At 34.0% G+C, this 27,226-nt stretch overlaps 1 protein-coding gene across 1 annotated transcript; it reads right to left on the reverse strand.

Annotated features, from left to right (window-relative positions):
• Positions 1-449: 449 nt before the first annotated feature.
• On the reverse strand, positions 450-27,226 carry LOC110449524 (cell wall protein DAN4-like). Its single transcript, XM_021496445.1, has 5 exons — positions 26,956-27,226; positions 10,498-11,058; positions 9,154-9,447; positions 8,477-8,576; positions 450-1,454 (listed from the first exon to the last, which is right to left on the reverse strand). The coding sequence occupies exons 1-5, from the start codon at positions 27,032-27,034 to the stop codon at positions 1,424-1,426; spliced, it is 1,065 nt and encodes a 354-aa protein (XP_021352120.1). The 5' UTR covers positions 27,035-27,226; the 3' UTR covers positions 450-1,423.

Below are 27,226 nucleotides of genomic sequence, written 5' to 3' on the forward strand. Positions count from 1 at the left end.
GTTTCAAAATAATTAACTTAATAAACGTATGCATTAAAAGAAATTAACAAAACATCAATATATTTCTCGATGATGAACTATGTTAAATTATATTATCTTCTATTGAGTTGTGAATACAAATGATCAATGGCTTTTCTCTTTTGTTTATAAAATTCCCATCCGTATTGCTTTGATTTGTTGTAAAATAGCCCATTGTTAATAAAATACGGTTAATCATTTATAGTAAAATCGCTAAACATGTATCATAGCGTCGACAAACAATGACATAAACGTACCTCAACGGCAGCAGACGAATTAAAGGAGAACCCAAATCAAATGGAAATTATCATGGATTCACATAGAAATAAGTAGCATGAACCCCAACATAAATAACATGGGTGGTCGGGTGGTGCAGTGGACAGCGCACTGGCCTTTCACCAAGGCGGTCGGGGTTCGACTCCTTGATCGGACGTGAAAAGGTATGGGGTCACCTGCACGACCACGTGAGTTTTCTCCGAGTTCTCCGGTTTCCTCCCACACTAAGATCCCCCCACGCCAACTTCCGGGCCATCAAGAGTGATTAATATAAGTTGAAATAACTTGCTTCATAGTTGTTGTAAAATAAATAAAGTTTACATTTAACATAAATAAGTTACAAAAGGCCACGGACTCAAATACACATCAGTGGCATGAACCCTACACAAACTGGTGGCATCGAGCCAGGGACAAACGGTCAAGTGCCACTGAAGGGTAAGTGTAACATAGAATCCCATGATATTATTACTTTTAAATGATAAAGATGAACATAATGCGACCTGCTCTTACGTGGTGCAATGATTGAATGAACCACTCATAATATTCATATAAGGAGATACAACGAAAAACCAGATTTTGAATACTTGCATGCTCGCAAAAGCCGGTTTTACAAAAAAGATCATTTTATTTTTTTCAGTTGAAATTCACCTACATTTGACATTTTCTATTGCTATTCCTTCACATGAAAATGTGAATTAATGTATATTTGTTTTTATCTAAAAACGATTTTTTTCTAAAACTACTTTTATTAAAAGGTGAATTTAACAAAAACATTCATGATTTTTTCAGTCTCAAAAAGAATAGAACATATTTTTACGAGGAGGTATTTGTAAACGAATACATTGTCTCTTTTCACATGAAAATCGTTTGATTATTTGAACATAAACTCATGGGTGAATGTAGATGAAAGAATCCTATTTTTATGATGAATATCACATTGTCGAATAAACAGATCTCAGGCATTGAATTATAATTAAATCAGTTTTAAACCAATATAAGATAATTAAAAAAAAAAATTGTCAACGGAAGTAGTTCAAGGCATAGCTGATGAACATTTCCCTGAGTCTTGTTTCCATCTAGGTCTTCAGTCTTGGTGTATCGCAGAATATTACCGTTCCTAAAAACCCCATCATGGACCGCTCTTCGAAATGTCAACCACTCTAGACGAAACAAAAGAATTCATGAAACGTATACATAAACAGTTTTATCACATAACTGACCCATGTTACTATGTCTTACGGCCATGTCTTACACACGTATAATAAAACCTTAAGGTGCTGCGATTGGTCGAACCCTTGAGATCATATTCCTACGCCACTACGGGTACTACTTTTATTTATGATACCACATGGTACATTCACTGTTATTCTAAATGAATTTGAAATGTTCATTTTGTCATTATCATTCTCAATCCATTCAAAACTAATCATTATCGAAAATAATGAACTGGCACTACTTTGTCACTGCGCGGAACGACAATACTATAATCGGAGTATTTTGGTTCTGTTGTATATAGAGTCACCTGATAAAACATAATTACGTTTGCAGATATTTTTCAAATTATGAATGTTATGTGATAAACAAAATCTTACATTCGTGTCAATGTTATAATTGAATTTATTAAACTCTTTCACTAAATTGATATTGCACTCGCCTAAAGGCTCGTGTCATATGAAATTATTGAACTTGTATAATAAATTAAATGTGACATGGCCACTCATGTTAGATCCTCTATATATCACATAACTGTACTCTTGTCAGTGTCGTAACAGATTTATAGAACAGTTGTTATAATCACGTGCTAAAATACTCCACGCGGGCTGTGCTTGGCTGTAGGTTGCCATTGTTTCAATTATGACGTCACAAATTCATAGTTTAGAATCGACACAAAAGAGAACGGTTTGGAGTCGAAACGTGAATATTTATTCTTTTGATTTTCCGCCAGCACGAGAAAATATATCTTTCGCGAATATTGACTATGCGATAAACAGAATCTTACGAGAATTTCTATTTCATATCAGATATATGAAAATAGTCATCGACAGAAAAGTATAAGAAAGTTCGATAAATCGTACATGAAACTGAATCCCATATTAATTCCTCTGTGTAGCGGATTTATCACAGTAGTCGTTCAGTTAACATATATTAACGTTGATGTTATGAATACAGTTGTGCTAACAGTAAGAACAAGGTCATCACACATCGATATTGCCGCGCGTGTTGAACCTTACAGAACCGAACACTCCACGTTGTTTGATGATAAACATCACATATCATCTATACAAACCAGGTATGAAAGTAAAGTAATTGAAATAATAGGAAATAACGGCAATTGAGGTGTATTAATAAGGGTAAACTTGACGATAACATTATACAACCAATATCTATTTAAACATGTAACAATTAACAAAACCTCTTTTGCTGTCGGTCGACCTCCTGGTTTGAACGGCAATATCATCAAAGAAGCAAGGCATAGTAAGATTGCTTTTCAAGTACACTTCTGTTCAGTATGCAATGGGGGTCAAGTAATGGTTAACGTTACTTGGGCTTAAATCATGTTTTTATTTTTGTGTGCTTAGTGGTAGCACTAAACCTAAGCAATTTACGAACTCTGAGCTCATGTTTCTATGTGTTAAGTCTTACTGCTTATCATAGCGTTTCTGTGTGATATCCATATTGCTAAACTAACTACATGTTCATGTTTTAAGTGTTAAGAAACTCCTGTAATGTGTTTAGTCATAGTGCTCTCCTAAACCTAGCGTTCTGTGTGTAAAACCATACAGTTTACCTGAGTTCGTGCTTCTTGTATAAAGTGACCTAAGATTATGTTTACTGTGTCACGTCATGCGGCTAATACTGAAGTTTTTGTGTGTTAAAGTCAAACGGCACATGCTAAACTACTCATGTTTCTGTTTAGTTTAAACAATATTTTATTCAATATAATCAACAATATTACAAATACAACTATAAATATGGGATGGGAAAACAAGCTTGGAGCTTATATTAATTCCTTTCCCAAAAAAATCAAAAGGCAAATGAATCTTCGGTATTGGAGTACACCTTATTTCAATATGGAATGCATAATAATAACGTTTAACAGATAACATATATACATGTACATGTGGTGAATAGAATTGATAATAAACATGATTTATGACGCCATAAATTGCTAGTCTGTAAGTACAGGTCACCTTATTGTACTGAGTACCGTTAAATGATACATCACATTAAGTTTCCATATTCAAAACAATTGGTACAAAAATATTAGCTAAAACGTTTACTTAATTTAATATAATTTTGGACTGTCAAAAATATTTCCTCATTTTTCTGTTTGGAGTATTATCATTACCCCATAGAAGTGTTTTTCAGTAAGAATAATATCTAACTGATGTAGTGTACTTTGTCTGATTGTGGTATAATTGTCACAAGATAGTAAAAAATGATGGGTACTTTCAACTAATCCGCAGTTACATAATGGACTTTCCTCTAAATTTCTTAAGTATAAGTGTTGTTTAAGATTACTACATTTAAGCCTTAATCCTGTATGTGAAATTTGAAGATGTCCACTTCCAATGTTAAAATATTGAGGGATTATTACTTTATCCTTTCGTAAAAAACTTTTAATTATGTTAACGGACGGATTTTCACGAATATCTACAGGTAATGCATTCCATAATTGTACAGAGGAATTTAAAAACGAGTCTTTATAAAATTGAGTTCTACATCTAACAGAATGTAAATTGTTTGAATTGCTAGTATTATGCATATGACTATCTGATACTTTCCCTGGGATTAAGCTTGAGAGATAAGATGGAGTTTTCTTATGATACATTTTGTGGAACTGTAAGATTTTATGATTTTCCCGTCTGTTAGATCATTTTTCCCAGCCCACATCTTTATACAAAAACCTAACACTTGACAATTTTGTAGCACCTGTTACTATTCTCGCAGCTTCTATCTGGACGTTTTCTTAATGTTGACATAGATAGTTTGGTTAATTGTCCCAGACAATATCAGAGTATTACACAAAATTGGTCTAATGAAAGAAAAATACATTGTTTGAAGAGAATTCCTATCAAGAGTGTTTCTTTAATTTCTTAATATAGCTAGTCTTGGTGATACTTTTTTCAATATATAATCAACGTGATTTTTCCAAGAACCATCATCCCCCAACAAAACTCCTAACTGTTTATGAAATTTTATACATTAATATTGTTCATAGTTATAGGTTCATAAATTCCTTGTATGGTTTTCCTGCTTATTAATAACAATTCTGTCTTGTCTGGATTGAATTTTACTAAGCACTTTTTTGCCCATGTGTGTATCCTTGAATGATCATTATTTATAGTATTAACAGCGACGGTAGGATTTTCAACTAATATATACAAGGCAGTGTCATCAGCATATAATTTTATTCTACAATTGATATCATTCACTATATCATTAATATAAACCAGAAAGAATAGAGGACCTAAGATTGAACCTTGAGGTTCGCCTGCTTTAATATTATAAGTTTCCGAAGAAAGCCCATTTATAACAACTCTTTGACTTCTGTCAGATAAATATTTTCACACCAAGATAATAATTTCCAAGAGATACCTGATTTTTTTAATTTCTGTACAAGACCCCTATGCCAAACTCGATCAAATGCTTTACTTATGTCGCAAAATACAGTTATAACTTCTTTACCCGCATCCAAAGCCCTCCCGATATCGTTTGCAATGTCTTATAATTGATTAATTGCAGAATCCCCAGGTGTGAAGCCTGATTGACATTAAGTGAAATAATTTGTGTCTCTAAAAACATTGTAAACATGTTTAAAAATTCACCTTTCCATAAGTTTGCCAACAATACTTATCAAAGATATAGGTCTATAGTTTGAAACAATAGATTTATTACCTTTTTAAAAAACTGGTGTAACATTAGCTACTTTCCTAATTGAAGGATATATACCGCAGTCGATGGATTTGTTATTTTTTTTAGTAAGAATTGAAATCACTGACTCGGTTTTTGCTTCTTTAATTATTCGTGGACTTACATAATCAGGACCTGAAGCTTTAGAGATATCTTACATACTTGTTGCATCTTCAACATCTTGTTCCGTAATGATACTATTTTCAAGTTTATTTTCAGGAGTAATTAAATTACCTGGTAATGTGACATGAGAGTCGTCAATTGTAGACTGACTTAGAAGGTAATTATCGAAAAGACCTGCTTTTTGTTTATCATCCCAATAGTTTGCATTATTATGTATCAATGTTGGTATATGAGATGTTTTGGTTGACAAATTTGTGAAAGTGTTAATCAGTTTCCACCAATCTCGTGTCGATGTAGACATATATTTTATTTTACCAGTAACTTTAAAATATATTCACTTTTTGCTTTCCTAATCGCATCGACACATGTATTTCTTGCCTGTTTAAATCGCTGCCAATAATATGGAGTGTGTGTGAGTTTAGCTTTCCGATGTAGTCTTTTCCGAACCCTTATTAATTTCCTAACTTCATTATGCATCCATGGTGGTTCATTATGTCATTATAGCGAATTCATCAATGGTCAAGTTTTCAAGTGGGCCATTCCAGTCAATATCATTTAAACTATCACAAAACATTTTATAATCTCCATTCTTATATAACCAAATATGCCTTTCAATATTTGTATTAAGAGTATTACGACCAATATCTAAGAATGTGTAGATGGGACAGTGATATCTAGTATCAGCAGGTAAAAAACGATTCGCCAAAAACAACTTTTTTAATAACATTTAAATCATTTGTCATAAATATATCTAAAAGAGAGGATGAGTGTTCTGTAAAATGAGTAGGTTCGTCAACAAGTTGAATGGTATCATATCTTTACATTATATCAATAATACGACTAGGGTTAATAGCTAGCTGATTTTCATTAAAATCACCTGTAATTAGAATACTATCAGATTTATAATTAGCCACCAGATCAATAGAATGATCAATTAAATTCCAAGTTTCATTTCGTGAGTTTGGTGGTCTATAAAAAGTTCCCAACATAATAATTTTGTTATTTATCTACAATTCAACCCAAATGCATTCAAGATTATTTATTTCAAATTCTGAACGTCGAATCGCCGTGATATTTTTGTTAACGTACACAGCAATACCTCCACCAACCCTATCTGACCGTGATTTTTTTACAAATGGGTCATGGAATTTTGAATTAAAAAGTTCACTTGATTTTTCTGTATTCGGTGATAACCAAGTCTCAGTTAATGATAAAATACCATATTGTTGTAGTTCACTAAATATTAAATCAGTTTTTAGTAATAAACTCTGGACGTTGTAGTGTACTAGTGATAAATAATCTTGGTTAAGAATCGTTAAATTAGAAAAGGAGGAGGAATATTCAGGACCTGGATTACTTTCAACATCTCCACAGCGAAGGAGTAATTTTTGAAGACAGGTAAGCAATAATATACACATTTTAGATGAAAAACTTTCTACAGCATATACACACACGTATACGAAGTCTGGGCACGACCCACAACGTAAGAAAGGGTACATAATGTAAGAAAGACATGGCAGTAATATGTAGTACACAGTATCAGTGTGATCGTTCAACTTCTTAATAGTACACAAGTCTTTTGAAGGTTTATTCGGAACAAGCATATATATAATTACTATGATAGGTAGTGCATTGATTTTGTATACTGAAAGTAAATTGATTCCTAAAATACAAGGTAAATCTAGTTGCTTTCTCAAAGGTAACCTACTTGACCTCGCATGATACAACCCGATACGGACACGGTGAGATAAATACACATAGTAAGGATATATCCGTGTCCAAAAATACCCAGTTCGCAACAGTCGAGGTTCACATGTTAAAAAATAGCGCCATTCAATTACATAATAAATAGAGTTTGGTAGTACTGCTGATTTATAAGTAGTATGCATAAGGTAAGTTTCGTGATTCACCACAGTACAAAAACATAATAGGTTTCTGTTTGTTAAGTCATACGGCCTATGCTAAACTTATATTTCTGTGTTCATGTCATGCTCCTGAACCTAAGCACATATTTCGGCATAATGATATCAACGATTATTTTGTACGCTTTTGTAGTTAAACGAACTTTGCCAAACATGACTGTAATTATAAAATATATATATACTTTTACGTTTTTTACTTTTTTAATTAAGAAAACGTAATATGACCAAACAAAATGCTATTTACCTATCGTCGGGTTGATTCAAAGACGTAAGTTCCGAAAACAAATTTCGTATCGCCTATATTGTGAGCAGTGATATCTCCAATGTCCTCAATAACAAGCAGATGATTGTAAAAGATCATAAACTAAAACTGCACACCTCTAAGCTGTTGGCTAGGTCCACAGGCGCGCATAAAGAAACGGTGCCATTAAAGCAACATCTAATTCTTCATATTTCTAATGTAATGCAAAATAAACAAGGTTTCAACGAAGTACAAAAGTAGTTCAAATCACCAGAAACATATATTTTCCGTGTTGTGTTACTAACAGTACGTAATGGACCTACTTACTGGTTTTGTGCTACTTAACAGGAATAATAAACCTACTAACCCGATTTTCCTCTGGCCCTAACACCAGACTAAGACATTTTGACTTATAGATGTCAAAATGTCTAATCTGGTGTTAGGGCCAGAGATAACTCGGCTTAATGAATCGACCTAACCATTGTGTATTTCGAAGGAGAGGTGGAACTACTGACTGAGTATGTGTTGGTCTGGCTTGTTGTTTATTGGTAAATAGTGGTGTGGGGTACCATCAACTATCAGCGATAGGAGCTGATTTATTGTGTGGAGCTAATGAATAGAACAACTTACTGGTTGTATGTCAATTAAAGGCGTGTGTAGACTGAAATACTTACTGGTTGTTTGTCAAATAAAGGCGTGTGTAGACTGAAATACCTACTGGTTGTTTGTCAATTAAAGGCGTGTGTAGACAAAAATACTTACTGTTTGTTTGTCAATTAAAGGCGTGTGTAGACTGAAATACTTACTGGTTGTTTGTCAAATAAAGGCATGTGTAGATTGAAATACTTACTGGTTGTTTGTCAATTAAAGGCTTGTGTAGGCTGAAATACTTACTGGTTGTTTGTCAATTAAAGGCGTGTGTAGGCTGAAATACTTACTGGTTGTTTGCCAATTAAAGGCGTGAATAGACTGAAATACTTACTTGTTGGCAAGTTTCTTATACCTGTAGATAGCGGCCGCGACCGTCAATGACACTACTACCGCTCCAGCCGTAGCACCTCCTGCTATCGCCGGGATGTTGTCTTTAACACCAAAAACCAAGTTAGCGTTCGTAGTATAGTTAGTGTAACGGAAAAACAATTTAGGACGGTTAATAATCCAAAAATATATTTATATTACATTTTTTTACAGGTGAAATATAAGGAATATTCCATTTTATAAAAAAACACACTGATATGTCCAATGCGGTTAAGATAAACGAAATTACAATTAGCACGATGCTTTCTATTCACTACGTATATTTTTAGTTTCAAGTTCAGATGAAGCGACGGCAGAATAAGTGGTTGTTTTCGTACACCTTTACAGCATAAATTATGTTTTTTACATAATTTCACATTTGGTATCACTTAAGTCTGGAAATCTACCGATATTTCGTGAAAAATATCGCTTACCTTCAATACCTGTGAAATATATATGGTATTTCAACGAGGAACCATTAAATACCCTCTCTATATATCAATACATGAATAATTACAACCTTCAGTAGATTATAGGCAAGATGATGTCTATACAGCACGGCCGTTTCTATGATAAATTGTAAGGTTGAAATGTAGTAAAATCAATGAAACTAGAAAGACAGTTCTGAATAGTTCTCTGTACCTTCTGCAAAACTTGAGGATGCTTGTACATCGGCGACAATAGCCGCTGTTGTGGTGCCTGTAGTAGTGGTGCCCGTAGCCGTGGTAGTTGTCGGCGTGGTGGTGGTTGTTGTGGGCGTGGTTGTAGTCGTTGTGGGCGTGGTGGTGGTGGTTGTGGGCGTGGTTGTAGTCGTTGTGGGCGTGGTTGTAGTTGTTGTGGCTGTGGTTGTTGTTGTTACTACGCCGCCCTTACCAACAAAGACGGTCGTAGTTGTTTGAGTACAGTCACTTGCTACAGACACAGTAACGGAACTATCTGCAAACAAACAACCAATAACTTGTTTAAGGTGGTTCATATATATTTTTTTTAAACATGTATGTTTAATTACTGCTCGATACCCAAACATGTAATTAGGTATTGTTCGATTTTATTTAATTCTGGATGATTGTAAAGCTTAACACTTGTGAAAATTATTGTATTCACGAATTCACATTTACTCGTGCGCTACACAAATGAGTGGACGTGTGCAACTGCGCAATAACTCGTACCAAGTGTAGTTTGTGACGACAGATGAATACACATGTACGGTACGGATAACATATTTATAGCTACAGTTACCGTATACATTGAATGTTTGTGATATGGAATATGTGAATACAAGACATGACCGTCTCGGAATACATAGAGAATAATGCATGCCTTTTTCCATATCACACCCAGGATCAACCCGAGACTGCAATATCAGCCCAAGGGCCGAAGGCCCGAGGGCTGATATTGGTCGAGGGTGTGATTTGGAAAAAGGCGTGTTTTATTCTGTTTCTTACCTACTTACTAATAAAAACTACTATCTTGTGATCTATTTTTCTTTTTGAAATATTGAAAAACGAAAAAAAAATCCAAAAGGGGTGTGATATGGGTTTTGCGGGCTGATACGGGTTTTGGGGTGTGATACGGCGGGGACTGATACGGGTTTTGGGGTGTGATACGGCGAGGGCTGATATGGGTTAGAGGAAATGTGTCGTATCGCATATACCATAAACCCGTATGTATTAGTAAGTAAGCAATAATATTCAATATACATCCCAAAGCTCTACCGGAAAAACAAAAATTGACAACAAAAGTGAAGTAATGACGTCAAGTTACAATCAAAAGAAAGTGATATGTTTTCAAGGGTGGATAAACGATATATGTATCAATTGCTGAATTATTTTGACTTTGACAAAGATTCTAAAGTATATCTTTAAAAGTAGTTTTTATAATTCATCGCCTCCAGTAGAGAGCTATATATCCAGAACTTTGTCCTTGACATAACACCCTGCTTTAATTACACAACGTCACACATATAGTTTTAGTATATAATCTCACCTATTTTTACTGCAAGCGTTGGCACAAGATTACATATATACAGGAAGGAAGTGACGTACATAACATTATCTGCATCCGGGTCACTAGCAATATGCAACAGTTCATCTGTGGAAGAGCTGAGGTCGGCTCCTATACCTATCACGTAGATAATACTGTCGTTTATGGAACTCCGTATAAGGTTAGCTGCTGTGGTTGTTTGCGCTGTATTCTGAGAGAGTCCATCTGTCATAACGATGACTATGGGACCAGCGTCCGTCCTGGCCCCCTTCCCCGTGGTGAATGAAAAACTCTGAACATAGTTCAAAGCGTTGGCTGTAAAAGTTCCTCCGTTAGTCGAAATGGACGATTTAAGACCATTGACCGCGGTAAGAAGACTCGCCTGATCCGCGTTGTCGTTCAGGTCGAATTCTTCATTATAAGTATCAGAGAAACTGACCACAGATACCTGGACGTCGTTCACACCAATGGTCAGTGCGGTGATGGTATCTTTGAGAAAATCAATAGCCGTGTCGAAGTCCGACTGGTCAATACTCCCCGACTTGTCCACGACGAAAACAACATCTGAAAAACAGGAACAAATTCTAAGACGCGTTGAGGAAATGCCAGTAATTTGTCAAAGCATCAATGACATCTTCGTATTGAACATACATTGTCGGGTGTTGCACTTATTGAGGAGCGATGTTTTACCGGTTATTTCAGTAGGTCAATTATCTTTTGTAAAGATAAGGATAAACTAAAGTGTTTGGAAATCTATATTCAAGTCCTTACTTGATATATAACAATTTATTTCGGTGCAAATCTGTAAATGATCAATATCTCGTCTCAATAATAATAATAAGAATTGGAGGTTCTTATATACCGCTTTATCACAACCTTGTTCGTAGGTCGTCTCAAAGCGGTTCCCAAATTATTATCCGTGGTTATAGGGCCTTTGCAACCAGCCAATACCTTTCTCAACTCCCTGGGCACATACAGCCGGAGCTGCCATTTCGTCGCTAACAGCTAGCATTCAACAATTGTAGCACTGCCCAACCACGTACTCATTTACAGCTGAGAAGAATGAGCTAGCGGGGTAAAAAAATCTTGATCAAAGATACAACACTACCGTGCGAACCCGCAACCCTTCGGTCACGAGCCCGGCGTCCTACCACTGGACTACCGTGCCTCTCAGGAGAGTAACAAAGTGCTAAGTAGAATAATGTCTGTCGCCAAACCAAAAGAGTTCTTTACGCAGACATTTGGCATACAAAGTAGTAGCTTTTACCAGACAAAGATAGCGTGCAGGAAAGATCGTCTTATTGTCTAATATGTCAACAATTCGTTATATGATGCGCTTTTGATTGTTATTTTCTATTTCAATTTCAACATATTTTCTTGACAAAAGAAGTCAACAGGATTGGACATCAGGCATTGCCTATATAATTCCTTTCCTTATATTACAGCTACATCCGGTGGTGAACACATTGTTAACATATACATCATATATACATAAAGGGGAAGTTACTCCAGCAGATTATATAATAGTGATTAAGGATTAGTAATAAAAAAAAGTTTTGCAAAAAAATAAACTAAGCTAAAGCTACACCTTTATATATATATATATATATATCATGGAAAAAAGTCAAAACATATATTTGGTAGATTTGGCCTTATCTCCCCAAAAGATACAGGCCATACAAAGGCCATTTGTCACACAATCGCCATCCACTAATGAAGTTCAAAAGCCAATTCAACCAAATAGATAGTTAGATTACTGGTAGGGTCACACCAACTCTAGAACATATTATGACTGTTTGTACATTTTCAAAAGCAGAAGTTACTTCATGTAGCTAGTTTGATTATACCCAATCTGTGGTCACCAGGGGAAAGTACATATACATGTATACTTTGTTATTAATGATCTTTATCATATAATCATAATATCAATCATGTGTACTTCAGCTATATTATAGGACCAGAACCAGGAGGAAACGTATGTGTTTAGATTAAATTGAATTAATTTAAGTTGAATTTAGCTAAATGTATTTCATAATGATATCTGCCAAGAGTCAAACGATTACTTGTACATAACATGACAAATATAACCAATTTAATTTCGATTCACGGTAAGGACTTGTAGCACGATATTAGGACATCTTTGTATTTGCACTATAAAATCTGATATATTTTTGAGAATATTTTTGTTTGGGGTGTCATTACAATTACCACAGCCATGTAGCAGGACATTTATACTAAAGTGATTATGTACATCATGATTATTAGTCTGCTGTAGAACGTGGCGAAGGATATCATACCTATTACACTCAAGACGATAGTGGGAAGCAGTTTCATAGCTTTTGTCGCATTCACAAAGTGGAGATTCAACTAAATGGTCTTTATAAAGGTCGTTATTTAGGTTACTTGCACCATTTCCTCGCTGACAAGGAATTGTGTATATTGCGATTTCCAGAAAATTTGAAAATATCGGTTGTTTCAGATTGTACATAATGATTTTGACCTAAAATGCTTATGAACTGCCTGGTAGACTAAACATTATGAATATTGGGGGCAATTTTATCAAATTCATTAAACATAGAAGGAAAAAAACCTTTCATAATAATTTACAGTACGACACAATGGTGGGTCAAATATTATTCTATATGTTCGTAAAGGATATCTATTCAGATTATCATCATGATCATAATTATCATTTTGATTGTAATTAATAACAATAGCACATCAAATAATGACCAACACACATCACACAATGACACAATTGCATTGAACATATATCTTCTAAAAAAAGTAATGGTTTTTCTTTACGATACCTCGGAATAAACTATAATTATCCTAAACATACGTCTTTGGGAAGTAAATTTGGACACGTGTTATTATCGACAATGCCAAACGAACCCGTAATAGACAGAGAAAAACAGTGAAGTATACACATATGTGTTACTGGACGAAGAACAAGAACATGAAAAGGTTCCTAAGCTGTCTAGTTGGAGTCGATGGAGGGGCATTACTTTTAACATGTATTGTGGAAATATTTATTCAGGTTATTGTTTATTTGCTTTAGCTGTTCTAATTATGATATTTACAAAGTGCAAACTATGCGTGCATTTATCATAGTTATATGATATTGGCTTATTTTTTAGATTATTAAGAAGAGAACTCCCATTCCAAACAAATGTGCTGGAATTTTGCCCTGAAAGATGGTAGACGTCTGCTGATGTTAACTGCGGCCTTTAGAAAAATTGAGAATAATGCCAGAATTATCGAGTATGGGGTTAATATAAAGGGTACCCGATCTTGTCATGGATCTTGCAGCTTTGACATTAAACATCATGGACTGCTCAAATCTAAAGGATTTGAGCTGTCCATGATTTGCAGTATCTCTGACGAATTCACAAAAGTCTTTCATTTGTTGAAATGTTCCAATCACAACATAGTAGCATGGAGCACGATTTGAAAGCTTGGAAGACGTGGCAGATATAATTTAGAAGGAAAGAGAGGCGTATGTAAAACCTTTGTTACATGTTCCAGTAACCTGTCAAATGAAGTGTCGTGTAATATAGGAGGTTACCATGCTGATAAATAATACCCTCTCTTGTGTTACTATGTCAAAGGAAGCGCATTAAACGTTTGCAATCCTACACCTAAATCTAGAACAACAGCTTTGACCGCAATTTGTATATAACCTCATAGAGCCTCGGTTCCCAGTGATCTACAAAAGTTTTCCTGAACGTGTCTCCATGTCTACGGCCACCTTCATAATATCACGCGATGTTTTGCTTCGATGTTTCGCTAAATCACACCTTTTGTTTCGGTTTTATCCCTACTGAAATAGTGTGAATAATTGTCAGAACAACAGGTGACTTATGCAAGGTATGGCCTTTTATTTTACACTTAACTCATATACAGATTCACAAGCTTATTGGTGCTGATTTATTATACAGTACTAGAAAAGATAATATTTATCTGACGGATGATAAATAATATCTACATTATGGCTGATAAGTTTGGGACCTCGAATCGGACCCCGCGTACCAGCACACCACACACGGGATCCAAAGCTCCGAAATGCCCTGAGCCTAACGGAAGACATGAGCTGGATTATGTGTTCAATTTTGATTACGATGGCGAATATCAAAAAAACAACAGGAAACTGAAACAGATCAATATGATATGTTGTGTTCAGCAGCAAACATGATTATCTTTTACTTCATTATGATACAGCAAAATATTGGGACTTCACGCTTCCTCTCAATTACCTATTTGACCACTTGCCTTCAGTACAGGCAAAGTATAATATATGTTTTAATCCGACAGCGGTTCACTCCAAACATGCTACAGTTTTGATATCGTGTCAATAAGCTTAATTCTAGCTTTTTCCTCTATTTTTAAAAAAAAAATTGACCCATACGTGCTTAATGTGGGGTCAGTATTTCACAAAGCTTGTGGTCTTTAGCTTTATAGCAATGACATTGAAACCTCATAAAACCGTTAGTTTATGTTCTTTAGTATAAGGCTACAAAACAGTTTTGAGATTTATTTTTATTTTTAGGCTATATTTGATTTTCTAGCGAGAATCTAAAGTTGGCCTTCGGCACACTAACAATACTGTAGTAAATAAAAGATATTTGAGCTTTGCTTTTGTCGTGTGTTTTTTTTCAGGAAAATAGTTTACATCCATCTATTATATCGCCATTTATATAGGAAATGTCAAAAGATCTGAAAGAAGAAATGTTTTTGAGGAAAAGATGCTCAAGTTTCATTGAAACGTTTTTTAGAATTCTTCAAAATCCACTTTACATTTATTCAATTTCTTGAGAAAACGTTATCACAATGCAAGTGTAACTCTGATTTGATGGTTTTAAAATGCTAGAATTTTTGAAATTCAAATTTTAATTAATAATAAAGTAAAAGTATATCCGTACTTAGGACACTTCATGGAAAGCTCTCGTACTCTTGCATAATGGATGGTCTATAGATTGTCAGTTACTGCGTGTTCAGCAGGTTCACAGTTTTCTGGAGATGTAGAACAATAATTCGAGGATTAGGGGCCGTGGTGGCCAAGTGGTTAAGGCGTCTGACATTCTGCTATCACTAGCCCTTCACCACTGGGTCGCGGGTTCGAGACCTACGTGGGGCAGTCACCATCATGTTCTGGCCGTAGGTCGGTGGTTTTTCTCCGGGAACTCCGGCTTTCCTACACCACGAAAACCTGGCACGTCCTTAAATGACCATAGTTGTTGGGACGCTTCCTCTCAATTACCTATTTGACCACTTGCCTTCAGTACAGGCAAAGTATAATATATTTTTAATCCGACAGCGGTTCACCCCAAACATGCTACAGTTTTTTAGAATAACGAACAATAACGAACAAACAAAAATTGAAAGCTTGGAAGAAATTGGTTTAGAATTATTGTAAGAAATGACTGGGGTAATTTTGTTACTGATGTTAATGACATCTATATCCTTATTGGCAATTTCGACTTTTATAAAAAAAAAGTTACCGAAGAGTTATGACTACCCGGAATACTACTGGATAATGGCAAATATATTCCAAAAATTCAGTTGTGCACTAATTATAGATCATAGATATCGTTTTAGTTTTCCAAATAATGTATAGATCTTAGGCCTAGCGGAAGATTACAAGATTGGAAGTTTCCAAAACCTTCTTCTATAGATCTGTTTTGCGCAATACATTGATTGAGGTAATAAAAGGTTAATAAGCGGTACACCTATATGAAAACAATGAGGATTGCAAAAAATATGTAGTTATGTAACTTTTTCAAAAATAAACAGTTCAAAGTTCATATTGAAAATCGATCTTTGTATTTGTATGGAAGAGAAATACATTGTTTCGCATTGTTTTTAAATTGTCATTATTTCGTTGACAAATGTGATAATGATATTCCTTATGTAATAACTTATATACACTAAAACCTAATATGATTTTCTTTATGCATTTTGTTTGAATTTTCGATAGAAAAAAAAAAGGTTTATATATTGGCAGTTTAAGTTTCGAAATACTGCAGTGTTGCGAAACACGGAATAAACCTAATAAATTTAAACTTAAAAAACGTGCTTAGTGACAAAGGTTGTATAATTAGTATACATTCGAAATCTAATTGTATAATAGGAATACATTCAGCATTGTTATATTATTATTACGGCTTTCGTTAAAGGTGACAGGTATCACCCAGTGACACATATAATTAGGTGCCACCTGCCAATTGGAGCGCAATCAATACAACAGCAGATTGACACGACCGCCCACAATAGCTTGTTTGTTATCTTTATTACACAAAACAGGTTTATAATTCACACGTTCTTTATTACTATAATGGTTATTGGTGTAATCATAAGTTCATACCGGGAATAATTAGCAAAGAAATATATTTACCTAGTTACTTCAACTATGCAGATAAACAATAATAACAAGGGCAGGTAACTAAATGGATCTATGTCGTATACTTAGTTATAGCCTAGTCAGGCCTTACTCAGCTTCTAATTATAATTCATATCTAACGGCTAGACAAGGATTTGAGCCCGGAACTTTCGAATTCCAGAAGGACGCTTCGACAAATTTGTTACTGGCGAGATAAATAACACCAAATATGTATTGAACAGTAAATATACAAATAAGAGTCAAAGAAAAAGTATATTAAAGAACGAAAAAAAACCTTTCTCATTATCTTCAATCCTCATAAAAGAGCAGATATGTTTATATACTACATCATAAGCACAGCGTGTGAGTTGTTCTGGTACCAGTCAGAAAGACGACACGGCTAATTAGGAGACAATTCCTTTCACCAATAACACGCATGCTTAAGTCACGGACTGCTCCTTAGTCTGTTAAAGTTACAACTTTAACCTCAATACGACACAACGAAACGGAACTTTTGCGAATACATATTTTAATGATACCATGTAATTATAGGTGTGTTGGACTTTCACAACGAACCATGTGTACTTAGCGGTCATTATAGCTGTCATTAGTCACCATACATTCTTGCGCAATTGATCATTATTTCCTACATGCTATCACGATTATAATATTAAGTTTTTCTGCCAAATATAAATATCTAATGCGTTAATAATGTTAATAAAAGTGATTCCCACGATGCAAGGTGTCAAAGGCTATCAGATTAATATCATAAAACTAGGTGAAAGTATGTATAAGGTAAGTATAACTAAATTGGGTGTCAGTATGTATAAGGTAAGTATCACTAAACTGGGTATCAGTATGTATAAGGTAAGTATAACTATACCGATAGTCAGTATGTATAAGGTATGTATAACTATACCGTTAGTTAGTATGTATAAGGTAAGTATAACAATACCGGATGTCAGTATGAATAAGGTAAGTCTAACAATACCCGAAGTCAGTGTGTATAAGGTAAGTATAACTATACCGGATGTCAGTATGTATAAGGTAAGTATAACAATACCGGAAGTCAGTATGTATAAGGTAAGTATAACAATACCAGAAGTCAGTATGTATAAGATAAGTATAACTATACCGGATGTCAGTATGTATAAGGTAAGTATAACTATACCGGATGTCAGTATGTATAAGGTAAGTGTAATTAACCGGGTGTCAGTTTGTATAAGATAAGTATGACTATACCGGATGTCAGTATGTATAAGGTAAGTATAACTATACCGGGTGTCAGTATGTAGTGTCAGTATATATAAGGTAAGTATAACTAAACTGGGTGTCAGTATGTATAAGGGAAGTATAACTACACCGGATACCAGTATGAATAAGGTAAGTATAACTATACTGGGTGTCATTATGTATAAGGTAAGTATATCTTTTCCAGGTGTCAGTATTTATAAGGTAAGTGTAATTAACCGGGGGTCAGTATGTATAAGGTAAATATAACTATACCGGATGTCAGCATGTATAAGGTAAGTATAATTAACCGGGTGTCAGCATGTATAAGGTAAGTATAACAATACCGGAAGTCAGTATGCATAAGGTAAGTATAACTACACCTGATATCAGTATGAATAAGGTAAGTATAACTATACCGGATGTCAGGATGTATAAGGTAAGTATAACAATACCAGAAGTCATTATGTATAAGATAAGTATAACTATACCAGGTCTCAGTATATATAAGGTAAGTATAACTACACCTGATATCAGTATGAATAAGGTAAGTATAACTATGCCGGATGTCAGTATGTATAATGTAAGTATAACTACACCGGATACCAGTATGAATAAGGTAAGTATAACTATCCCAGGTGTCAGTATGTGTAAGGTAAGTATAACTATACCGGATGTCAGCATGTATAAGGTAAGTGTAGCTATACCTGGGATAAGTATATAAAAGGTAAGTATAACTATACAAGGTGTCAGTATGTATAAGAAGGTAAGTATAACTAAATTGGGTGTCAGTATGTATAAGCATAAAGTAAGTATAACTATACCGGATGTCAGCATGTATAAGGTAAGTATAATTAACCGGGTGTCAGCATGTATAAGGTAAGTGTAGATATACCTGGTATAAGTATATAAAAGGCAAGTATAACTATACCGGGTGTCATTATGTTTAAAGTTGGTATAACTATACCAGGGGTCAGTATGTATAAGGTAAGGATATCTTTACCAGGTGTCATATAACAATACCAGAAGTCAGTATGTGTAAGATAAGTATAACTATACCAGGTCTCAGTATATATAAGGTAAGTGTAGCTATTCCTGGTATAAGTATATAAAAGGCAAGTATAACTATACCGGGTGTCATTATGTATAAGGTAAGTATACATATACAAGGTGTCAGTATGTAGAAGGTAAGTATATCTTTACCAGGTGTCAGTCTGTATAAGGTAAATATAACTATACCGGATGTCAGGATGTATAAGGTAAGTATAACAATACCGGAAGTCAGTATGTATAAGGTAAGGATATCTTTACCAGGTGTCAGTATGTATAATGTAAGTGTAACTATACCAGGTGTCAGCATATATAAGGTAAGTATAACTAAACCAGGTGTCAGTATGTATTGGGTATCAGTATGTATAAGGTAAGTTAACTTTACCGGGTGTCAGTATGCATAAGGTAAGTATAACAATACCAGAAGTCAGTATGTAGAAGATAAGTATAACTATACCGGATGTCAGGATGTATAAGGTAAGTATAATTAACCGGGTGTCACTATGTATAAGGTAAGTATACATATACAAGGTGTCAGTATGTAGAAGGTAAGTATATCTTTACCAGGTGTCAGTATGTATAAGGTAAATATAACTATACCGGATGTCAGTATGTATAAGGTAAGTGTAGCTATACCTGGTATAAGTATATAAAAGGTAAGTATAACTATACCGGGTGTCAGTATATATAATGTAAATATAACTATACCGGATGTCAGTATGTATAAGGTAAGTGTAGCTATACCTGGTATACGTATATAAAAGGTAAGTATAACTATACTGGGTGTCAGTATGTATAAGGTAAGTATTACTATACCGGGTGTCAGTTTGTTTAAGGTAAGTATAACTATACCGGGTGTCATTATGTATAAGGTAAGTATAACTATACCGGGTGTCAGTATGTATAAGGTAAGTATAACTATACTGGGTGTCATTATGTATAAGGTAAGAATAACTATACTGGGTGTTAGTATGTATAAAGTTAGTTTAACTATACCGGGTGTCAGTATGTATAAGGTAAGTATAACTATACCGGGTGTCAGTATGTATAAGGTAAGTATAATTAAACGGGTGTCAGTATGTATAAGGTAAGTATAACTACACCGGATATCAGTATGAATAAGGTAAGTATAACTATACCGGGTGTCATTATGTTTAAAGTTGGTATAACTATACCAGGTGTCAGTATGTATAAGGTAAGTATAATTAACCGGGTGTCAGTATGTATAAGGTAAGTATAACTACACCGGATATCAGTATGAATAAGGTAAGTATAACTATACCGGGTGTCATTATGTTTAAAGTTGGTATAACTATACCAGGTGTCAGTATGTATAAGGTAAGTATATCTTTACCAGGTGTCAGTATGTATAAGGTAAACTATACCGGATGTCAGTATGTATAAGGTAAGTCTAGCTATACCTGGTATAAGTATATAAAAGGTAAGTATAACTATACCGGGTGTCAGTATATATAATGTAAATATAACTATACCGGATGTCAGTATGTATAAGGTAGGTATAATTTTACCGGGTGTCAGTATGCATAAAGTAAGTATAACTATACCGGATGTCAGTATGTATAAGGTAAGTATAACTATACCGGGTGTCATTATGTATAAGGTAAGTATAACTAAACCAGGTGTCAGTATGTATAAGGTAAGTATACCTATACCGGGTGTCAGTATGTATAAGGTAAGTATAACTATACCGGGTGTCAGTATGTATACGGTAAGTATAACGATACTTGGTGTTAGTATGCATGATCTTTACTTATTGAAATTTATAGATATTTTTTTTAAACGACGTGATTGCATGCATTTGACACAGATGCACTTGAGGTATGGTTTTATGAATTTAAATTCGTGTTAAATTTGAGCCTACTAATAATACGTAAATGTAGAAATTTTGAATTAGAATTTGTTGGTATTTTAATTTGAACTACTTTTTAACAAATCGTTATACAAGTACACTTGAAGAAAAAGATTCAAAACTTGAAATCTTGAAAAATTGAAAGACCATCATACAAAAAAGGAAATATTGAATAAGAGTTTATTCCAGAGTTTGAGCATAAAGGAAAATAATTTCCTGCCACAGAATATACCACAGCGGTAACACACAATGACAAAAAATATCAAAGAGTTAGCACACACAAATGTACAACAATGATAATAAATAGGAATAATAGCGCAAGTCGAAAGTCGATACCAATAATAAAAACTCTTCAAAAGGAAAATCAACATATATAACAACAGCCGAAACAATAAGGTCCTTTAGGGTAAAAGCGGTCCGGATATCAAATATGGGACTTGCCAAGATATTCCCAGCAAAACAGGGAAGAGTGCATGTCATTAACTCATTCACTCCTGAAGACACATATAAACTCTTCCAATTCGAAGGTTGGAATAGTTCATTATGAAATTTCAGGGGCGAATGAGTTAAAGATCTTAAACAAAGTCAAAATATTAAAGATAGCATTCAGTTTGTCTTCAGATTTCTTTTGAAGCCTCTCACATGTAAAAATATACATCATTTTCCCCGAGACAGAGTATTGGTTAATTTGAAGAGTACTGGTTAATTTGAAGAGTACTGGTTAATGTGAAGAGTATTGGTTAATGTAAAGAGTACTGGTTCATTTGGTTAATGTGAAGAGTACTGGTTAATGTGAAGAGTACTGGCTTATTTGGTTAATGTGAAGAGTACTGGTTTATTTGGTTAATGTGAAGAGTACTGGTAAATGTGAAGAGTATTGGTTTATTTGGTTAATGTGAAGAGTACTGGTTAATGTGAAGAGTATTGGTTAATGTGAAGACTACTGGTTAATTTGAAGAGTACTGGTTAATGTTGAGAGATCTGGTTAATGTGAAGAGTACTGGAAAATGTGAAGAGTAATGGTTTATTTGGGTAATGTGAAGAGTATTGGTTAATGTGAAGAGGATTGGTTAATGTGAAGAGTACTGGGTAATGTGAAGAGTATTGGTTAATTTGTAGAGTACTGGTTAATGTGAAGAGTATTGATTAATGTGAAGAGTACTGGTTTATTTGGGTAATGTGGAGAGTATTGGTTAATTTGTAGAGTACTGGTTAATGTGAAGAGTATTGATTAATGTGAAGAGTACTGGTTTATTTGGGTAATGTGGAGAGTATTGGTTAATTTGTAGAGTACTGGTTAATGTGAAGAGTACTTGTTAATGTGAAGAGTACTGGTTTATTTGGGTAATGTGGAGAGTATTGGTTAATTTGTAGAGTACTGGTTAATGTGAAGAGGTTAATTTAAAGAGTACTGGTTAATTTAAAGAGTACTGGTTAATGTGGAGAGTACTGGTTTATTTGGTTAATCTGAAGAGTACTGGTAAATGTGAAGAGTATTGGTTTATTTGGTTTATGTGAAGAGTACTGGTTAATGTTGAGAGACCTGGTTAATGTGAAGAGTACTGGTAAATGTGGTTAGTACTGGTAAATGTGAAGAGTATTGGTTTATTTGGTTTATGTGAAGAGTACTGGTTAATGTTGAGAGAACTGGCTAATGTGAAGAGTACTGGTTAATGTTGAGAGAACTGGCTAATGTGAAGAGTACTGGTTAATTTAAAGAGTATTGGTTAATGTGAAGAGGATTGGTTAATGTGAAGAGTACTGGAAAATGTGAAGAGTACTGGTTTATTTGGGTAATATGAAGAGTATTGGTTAATTTGTAGAGTACTGGTTAATGTGAAGAGTATTGATTAATGTGAAGAGTACTGGTTAATTTAAAGAGTACTGGTTAATTTAAAGAGTACTGGTTAATGTGGAGAGTACTGGTTTATTTGGTTAATGTAAAGAGTACTGGTTTATTTGGTTGATGTGAAGAGTACTGGTTAATGTTGAGAGAACTGGCTAATGTGAAGAGTACTGGTTAATTTAAAGAGTACTGGTTAATGTGAAGAGGTTAATTTAAAGAGTACTGGTTAATTTAAAGAGTACTGGTTAATGTGAAGAGTACTTGTTTATTTGGTTAATGTGAAGAGTACTGGGTAATGTGAAGAGTATTGGTTAATTTGAGGAGAATTGGTTAATTTGAAGAGTATTGGTTAATGTGAAGAGAACTGGATAATGTGAAGAGTATTGGTTAATTTGTAGAGTACTGGTTAATGTGAAGAGGTTAATTTAAAGAGTACTGGTTAATGTGGAGAGTACTGGTTTATTTGGTTAATGTAAAGAGTACTGGTTTATTTGGTTAATGTGGAGAGTACTGGTTTATTTGGTTAATGTAAAGAGTACTGGTTAATTTGAAGATTATTGGTTAGTGTGAAGAGTACTGGTTAATGTGAAGATTATTGGGTAATTTGAAGAGTACTGGTTAATTTGAAGAGTACTGGTTTATTTGGTTAATGTAAAGAGTACTGGTTTATTTGGTTGATGTGAAGAGTACTGGTTAATGTGAAGAGTATTGGTTCATGTGAAGAGTACTGGTTAATGTGAAGATTATTGATTAATGTGAAGAGTATTGGTTAATTTTAAGAGTACTGGTTAATGTGAAGATTATTGGGTAATTTGAAGAGTACTGGTTAATGTGAAGATTATTGGGTAATTTGAAGAGTACTGGTTAATGTGAAGATTATTGGGTAATTTGAAGAGTACTGGTTAATGTGAAGATTATTGATTAATGTGAAGAGTATTGGTTAATTTTAAGAGTACTGGTTAATGTGAAGAGTATTGGTTCATGTGAAGAGTACTGGTTAATGTTGAGAGACCTGGTTAATGTGAAGAGTACTGGTTTATGTGGTTAATGTGAAGAGTACTGGAAAATGTGAAGAGTACTGGGTTATTTGGGTAATGTGAAGAGTATTTGTTAATGTGAAGAGTACTGGTTTATTTGGGTAATGTGGAGAGTATTGGTTAATTTGTAGAGTACTGTTTAATGTGAAGAGTACTGGCTTATTTGGTTAATGTGAAGAGTACTGGTTTATGTGGTTAATGTGAAGAGTACTGGAAAATGTGAAGAGTACTGGTTTATTTGGGTAATGTGGAGAGTATTGGTTAATTTGTAGAGTACTGTTTAATGTGAAGAGTACTGGCTTATTTGGTTAATGTGAAGAGTATTGGTTAATGTGAAGAGTATTGGTTAATGTGAAGAGTACAGGTTAATGTGAAGAGTACAGGTTAATGTGAAGAGTACTGGTTAATGTTGAGAGAACTGGTTAATGTGAAGAGTACTGGTTAATGTGAAGAGTATTGGTTAATTTGAAGAGTACTGGTTAATGGGAAGAGTACTGGTTAATTTGAAGAGTACTGGTTTATTTGGTTAATGTGAAGAGTATTGGTTAATTTTAAGAGTACTGGTTAATGTGAAGATTATTGATTAATGTGAAGAGTATTGGTTAATTTGAGGAGAATTGGTTAATTTGAAGAGTATTGGTCAATGTGAAGAGTATTGGTTAATGTGAAGAATATTGGTTAATTTGAAGAGTATTGGTTAATGTGAAGAGTTTTTGTTAATTTGAAGAGTACTGGTTAATGTGAAGAGTATTGGTTAATGTAAAGAGTACTGGTTAATTTGAAGAGTACTGGTTTATTTGGTTAATGTGAAGAGTATTGGTTAATTTGAAGAGTACTGGTTAATGTGAAGAGTATTGGTTAATGTGAAGAGTACTGGTTAATGTGAAGAGTATTGGTTAATGTGAAGAGTACTGGTTTATTTGGTTAATGTGAAGAGTATTGGTTAATTTTAAGAGTACTGGTTAATGTGAAGAGTATTGATTAATGTGAAGAGTACTGGTTAATGTGAAGACTGGCTTATTTGGTTAAGAGTACTGGTTAATGTGAAGAGTACTGGTTTATTTGGTTAATGTGAAGAGTATTGATTAATGTGAAGAGTACTTGGGTAATGTGAAGAGTATTGGTTAATGTGAAGAGTATTGGTTAATGTGAAAGTACTGGTAATGGTACTAAGAACAGGAATTTTTAGCAATAACATGTGTGCTATCAAAGGATATAAAACGTTGCTTGATTGATTTGTCTAGTCGACAAAGCGAAAGGCGAAAAAGCAAGAAATGGCCGTAATCATTCACTAGTAAACTGATTTATTACTGATGAAGAAAAGAAAGTGACCACAAGTGAAATTAGAGTTGTCCCATTGGTCAATTATGTAGCTGAGATACATTATTTGTCACACTGTATGCACATATCAAGGTATGGAGTTGATATGGACGAATCTCTGTGGTATATTTTATTCTGGGAGTATAAACAAGTTGTGTGATTTGTTCTAGTTTTTTTTTGTTATAAATGGACGCGGGACCTTGTATATAACTCATTGTGCAATAAAAATATTCAGGAATCCGAAATGTATCTGATCTCCCTTCTTTAAAAAGCCTTTTTATATGTTTTTTCTAGTGAAAATACAAAATCTAAAAATGTGTCTTTGAAAAGAAATCTTATTCCTATTGAAAATAATGCATTTGTATATTTGTATAGACGTAAATGACTGCATATAACAATTATTTAGATGTGATTAAGGATTAGCATGGGGCATAACGGTAAACATGTCATCCTAATATTTCGAATAAATATTTTAACATGTTTTATAACATTTTAATGTTATTATTAAAATCAAAATCAAACAATGTATTAAACACTTAAACCGACAAATTAATTACATTTAAATAAAAGTAGATATGTAGGACATGGGAATCAGAAAAAAGGCATAATTGTACATGCTTAACTTCCTCAATCCTTTTGTAGTAAACAGCAAAATAACGGTTAAATAAGGACGTACCGAATCGCATGTAAATTTAGTTTAAACATATTTTATTGCCAAGCAAATGGATTGGGCACAAGTTATCAAAATTGTATTATCGCGTGGTAGAACTACTTGTCAATAGAAAACCGCTTTGCTTCCTGGTCATGCCCGTCTAAATTGTATACTGTATTTCATTTTATGCGAGTGAAGTTTCCATCTGGTACACTATTTATGTACAACACTTGTCTTAGTAAGATTATGAAGCGGAATATTACCGGATTTTAGACTCCTGGGACCCTATGCTCGAAAATTGTCGAAATTGAGATTTCGTTCAAATTTTATGTTCCTTTTATGCTCGGGGTGAATGCCTATTTCAATCTTAATTATTTTCGTTGTGAATACTGTTTATGGCGCCCCCTGTTCGTGCAACCTTTCAAAAGTTTGGCACCTGCATCCGCTTTGGTTATTTTTCTGTTTAATTTTGAATAACGAATAACTTTCTAACTTTACTTTCTTCCCCCGGAAAGTAAAGGTAGAAAGTTATTCGTTATTTGAATAATGAAAAACGAACAGCGAACAACTGGCCAACTTTACCTTGATCGGATATTTAAGCAAAAACCCTTGTGTTTAGTTCTTAGTATCGTTTCTTTCACAGAATAAATCTCTTGTTCACGAATGGTCAGTTATGTTTTTTCGTGTTGACTTTGTCTATAACACGTTAATAAATCCCTTGGGTTGACATATTGTTTAAAATGATAACCTATAATAAAAATATCTATGAAATAAGAGGAATTTGATAGATAATCAATATTTTGAAGCTAGGAGCATTACATTTCGCTTTGTTGTTATTTGTGTAAATGGCATGCACCACTCTTAATTAATTTCGTCAAATATCATTAAATATAGATTTTGTTAAACCACAATTTAACTTCAGTTAGTTTTTATTGAATCAATATCAATGTCTTGGACTAGTTTTCGGACAAAAGTCTCATTTTATAACCTAAAGAAACTTGTGTAATATAATTATAAGTTATAATTAGTAATTTTCAATAAAAAACGAGTATTTGATAGAAAAAAGACGCTTCTTACCTTTTTTAACAGCCAAGAATCCCTGGATGGAACAGAATAATATAACACAGAAATATAAGACTCGTGGCTGCTTTACCATCCTCGTAGTATTATGTAGCTATTCCCGTCAAATGTAGGCCCACTATCTATATCAGCGTCCTGTTCAGGTCGCTGACCATCACACTGAGAACACGACTAGTCGCTCTTAGCGGGGTTCCTATTATAAAACCTTGCAGGGTTTTATTTATATTGTGGTTCTAGTTTAAAAGGATGGTTTGCGTGTCACTATTAT

The sequence above is a fragment of the Mizuhopecten yessoensis genome, unplaced genomic scaffold (assembly GCF_002113885.1).
Source record: "Mizuhopecten yessoensis strain PY_sf001 unplaced genomic scaffold, ASM211388v2 scaffold4631, whole genome shotgun sequence".
NCBI lineage: Eukaryota > Metazoa > Mollusca > Bivalvia > Pectinida > Pectinidae > Mizuhopecten > Mizuhopecten yessoensis.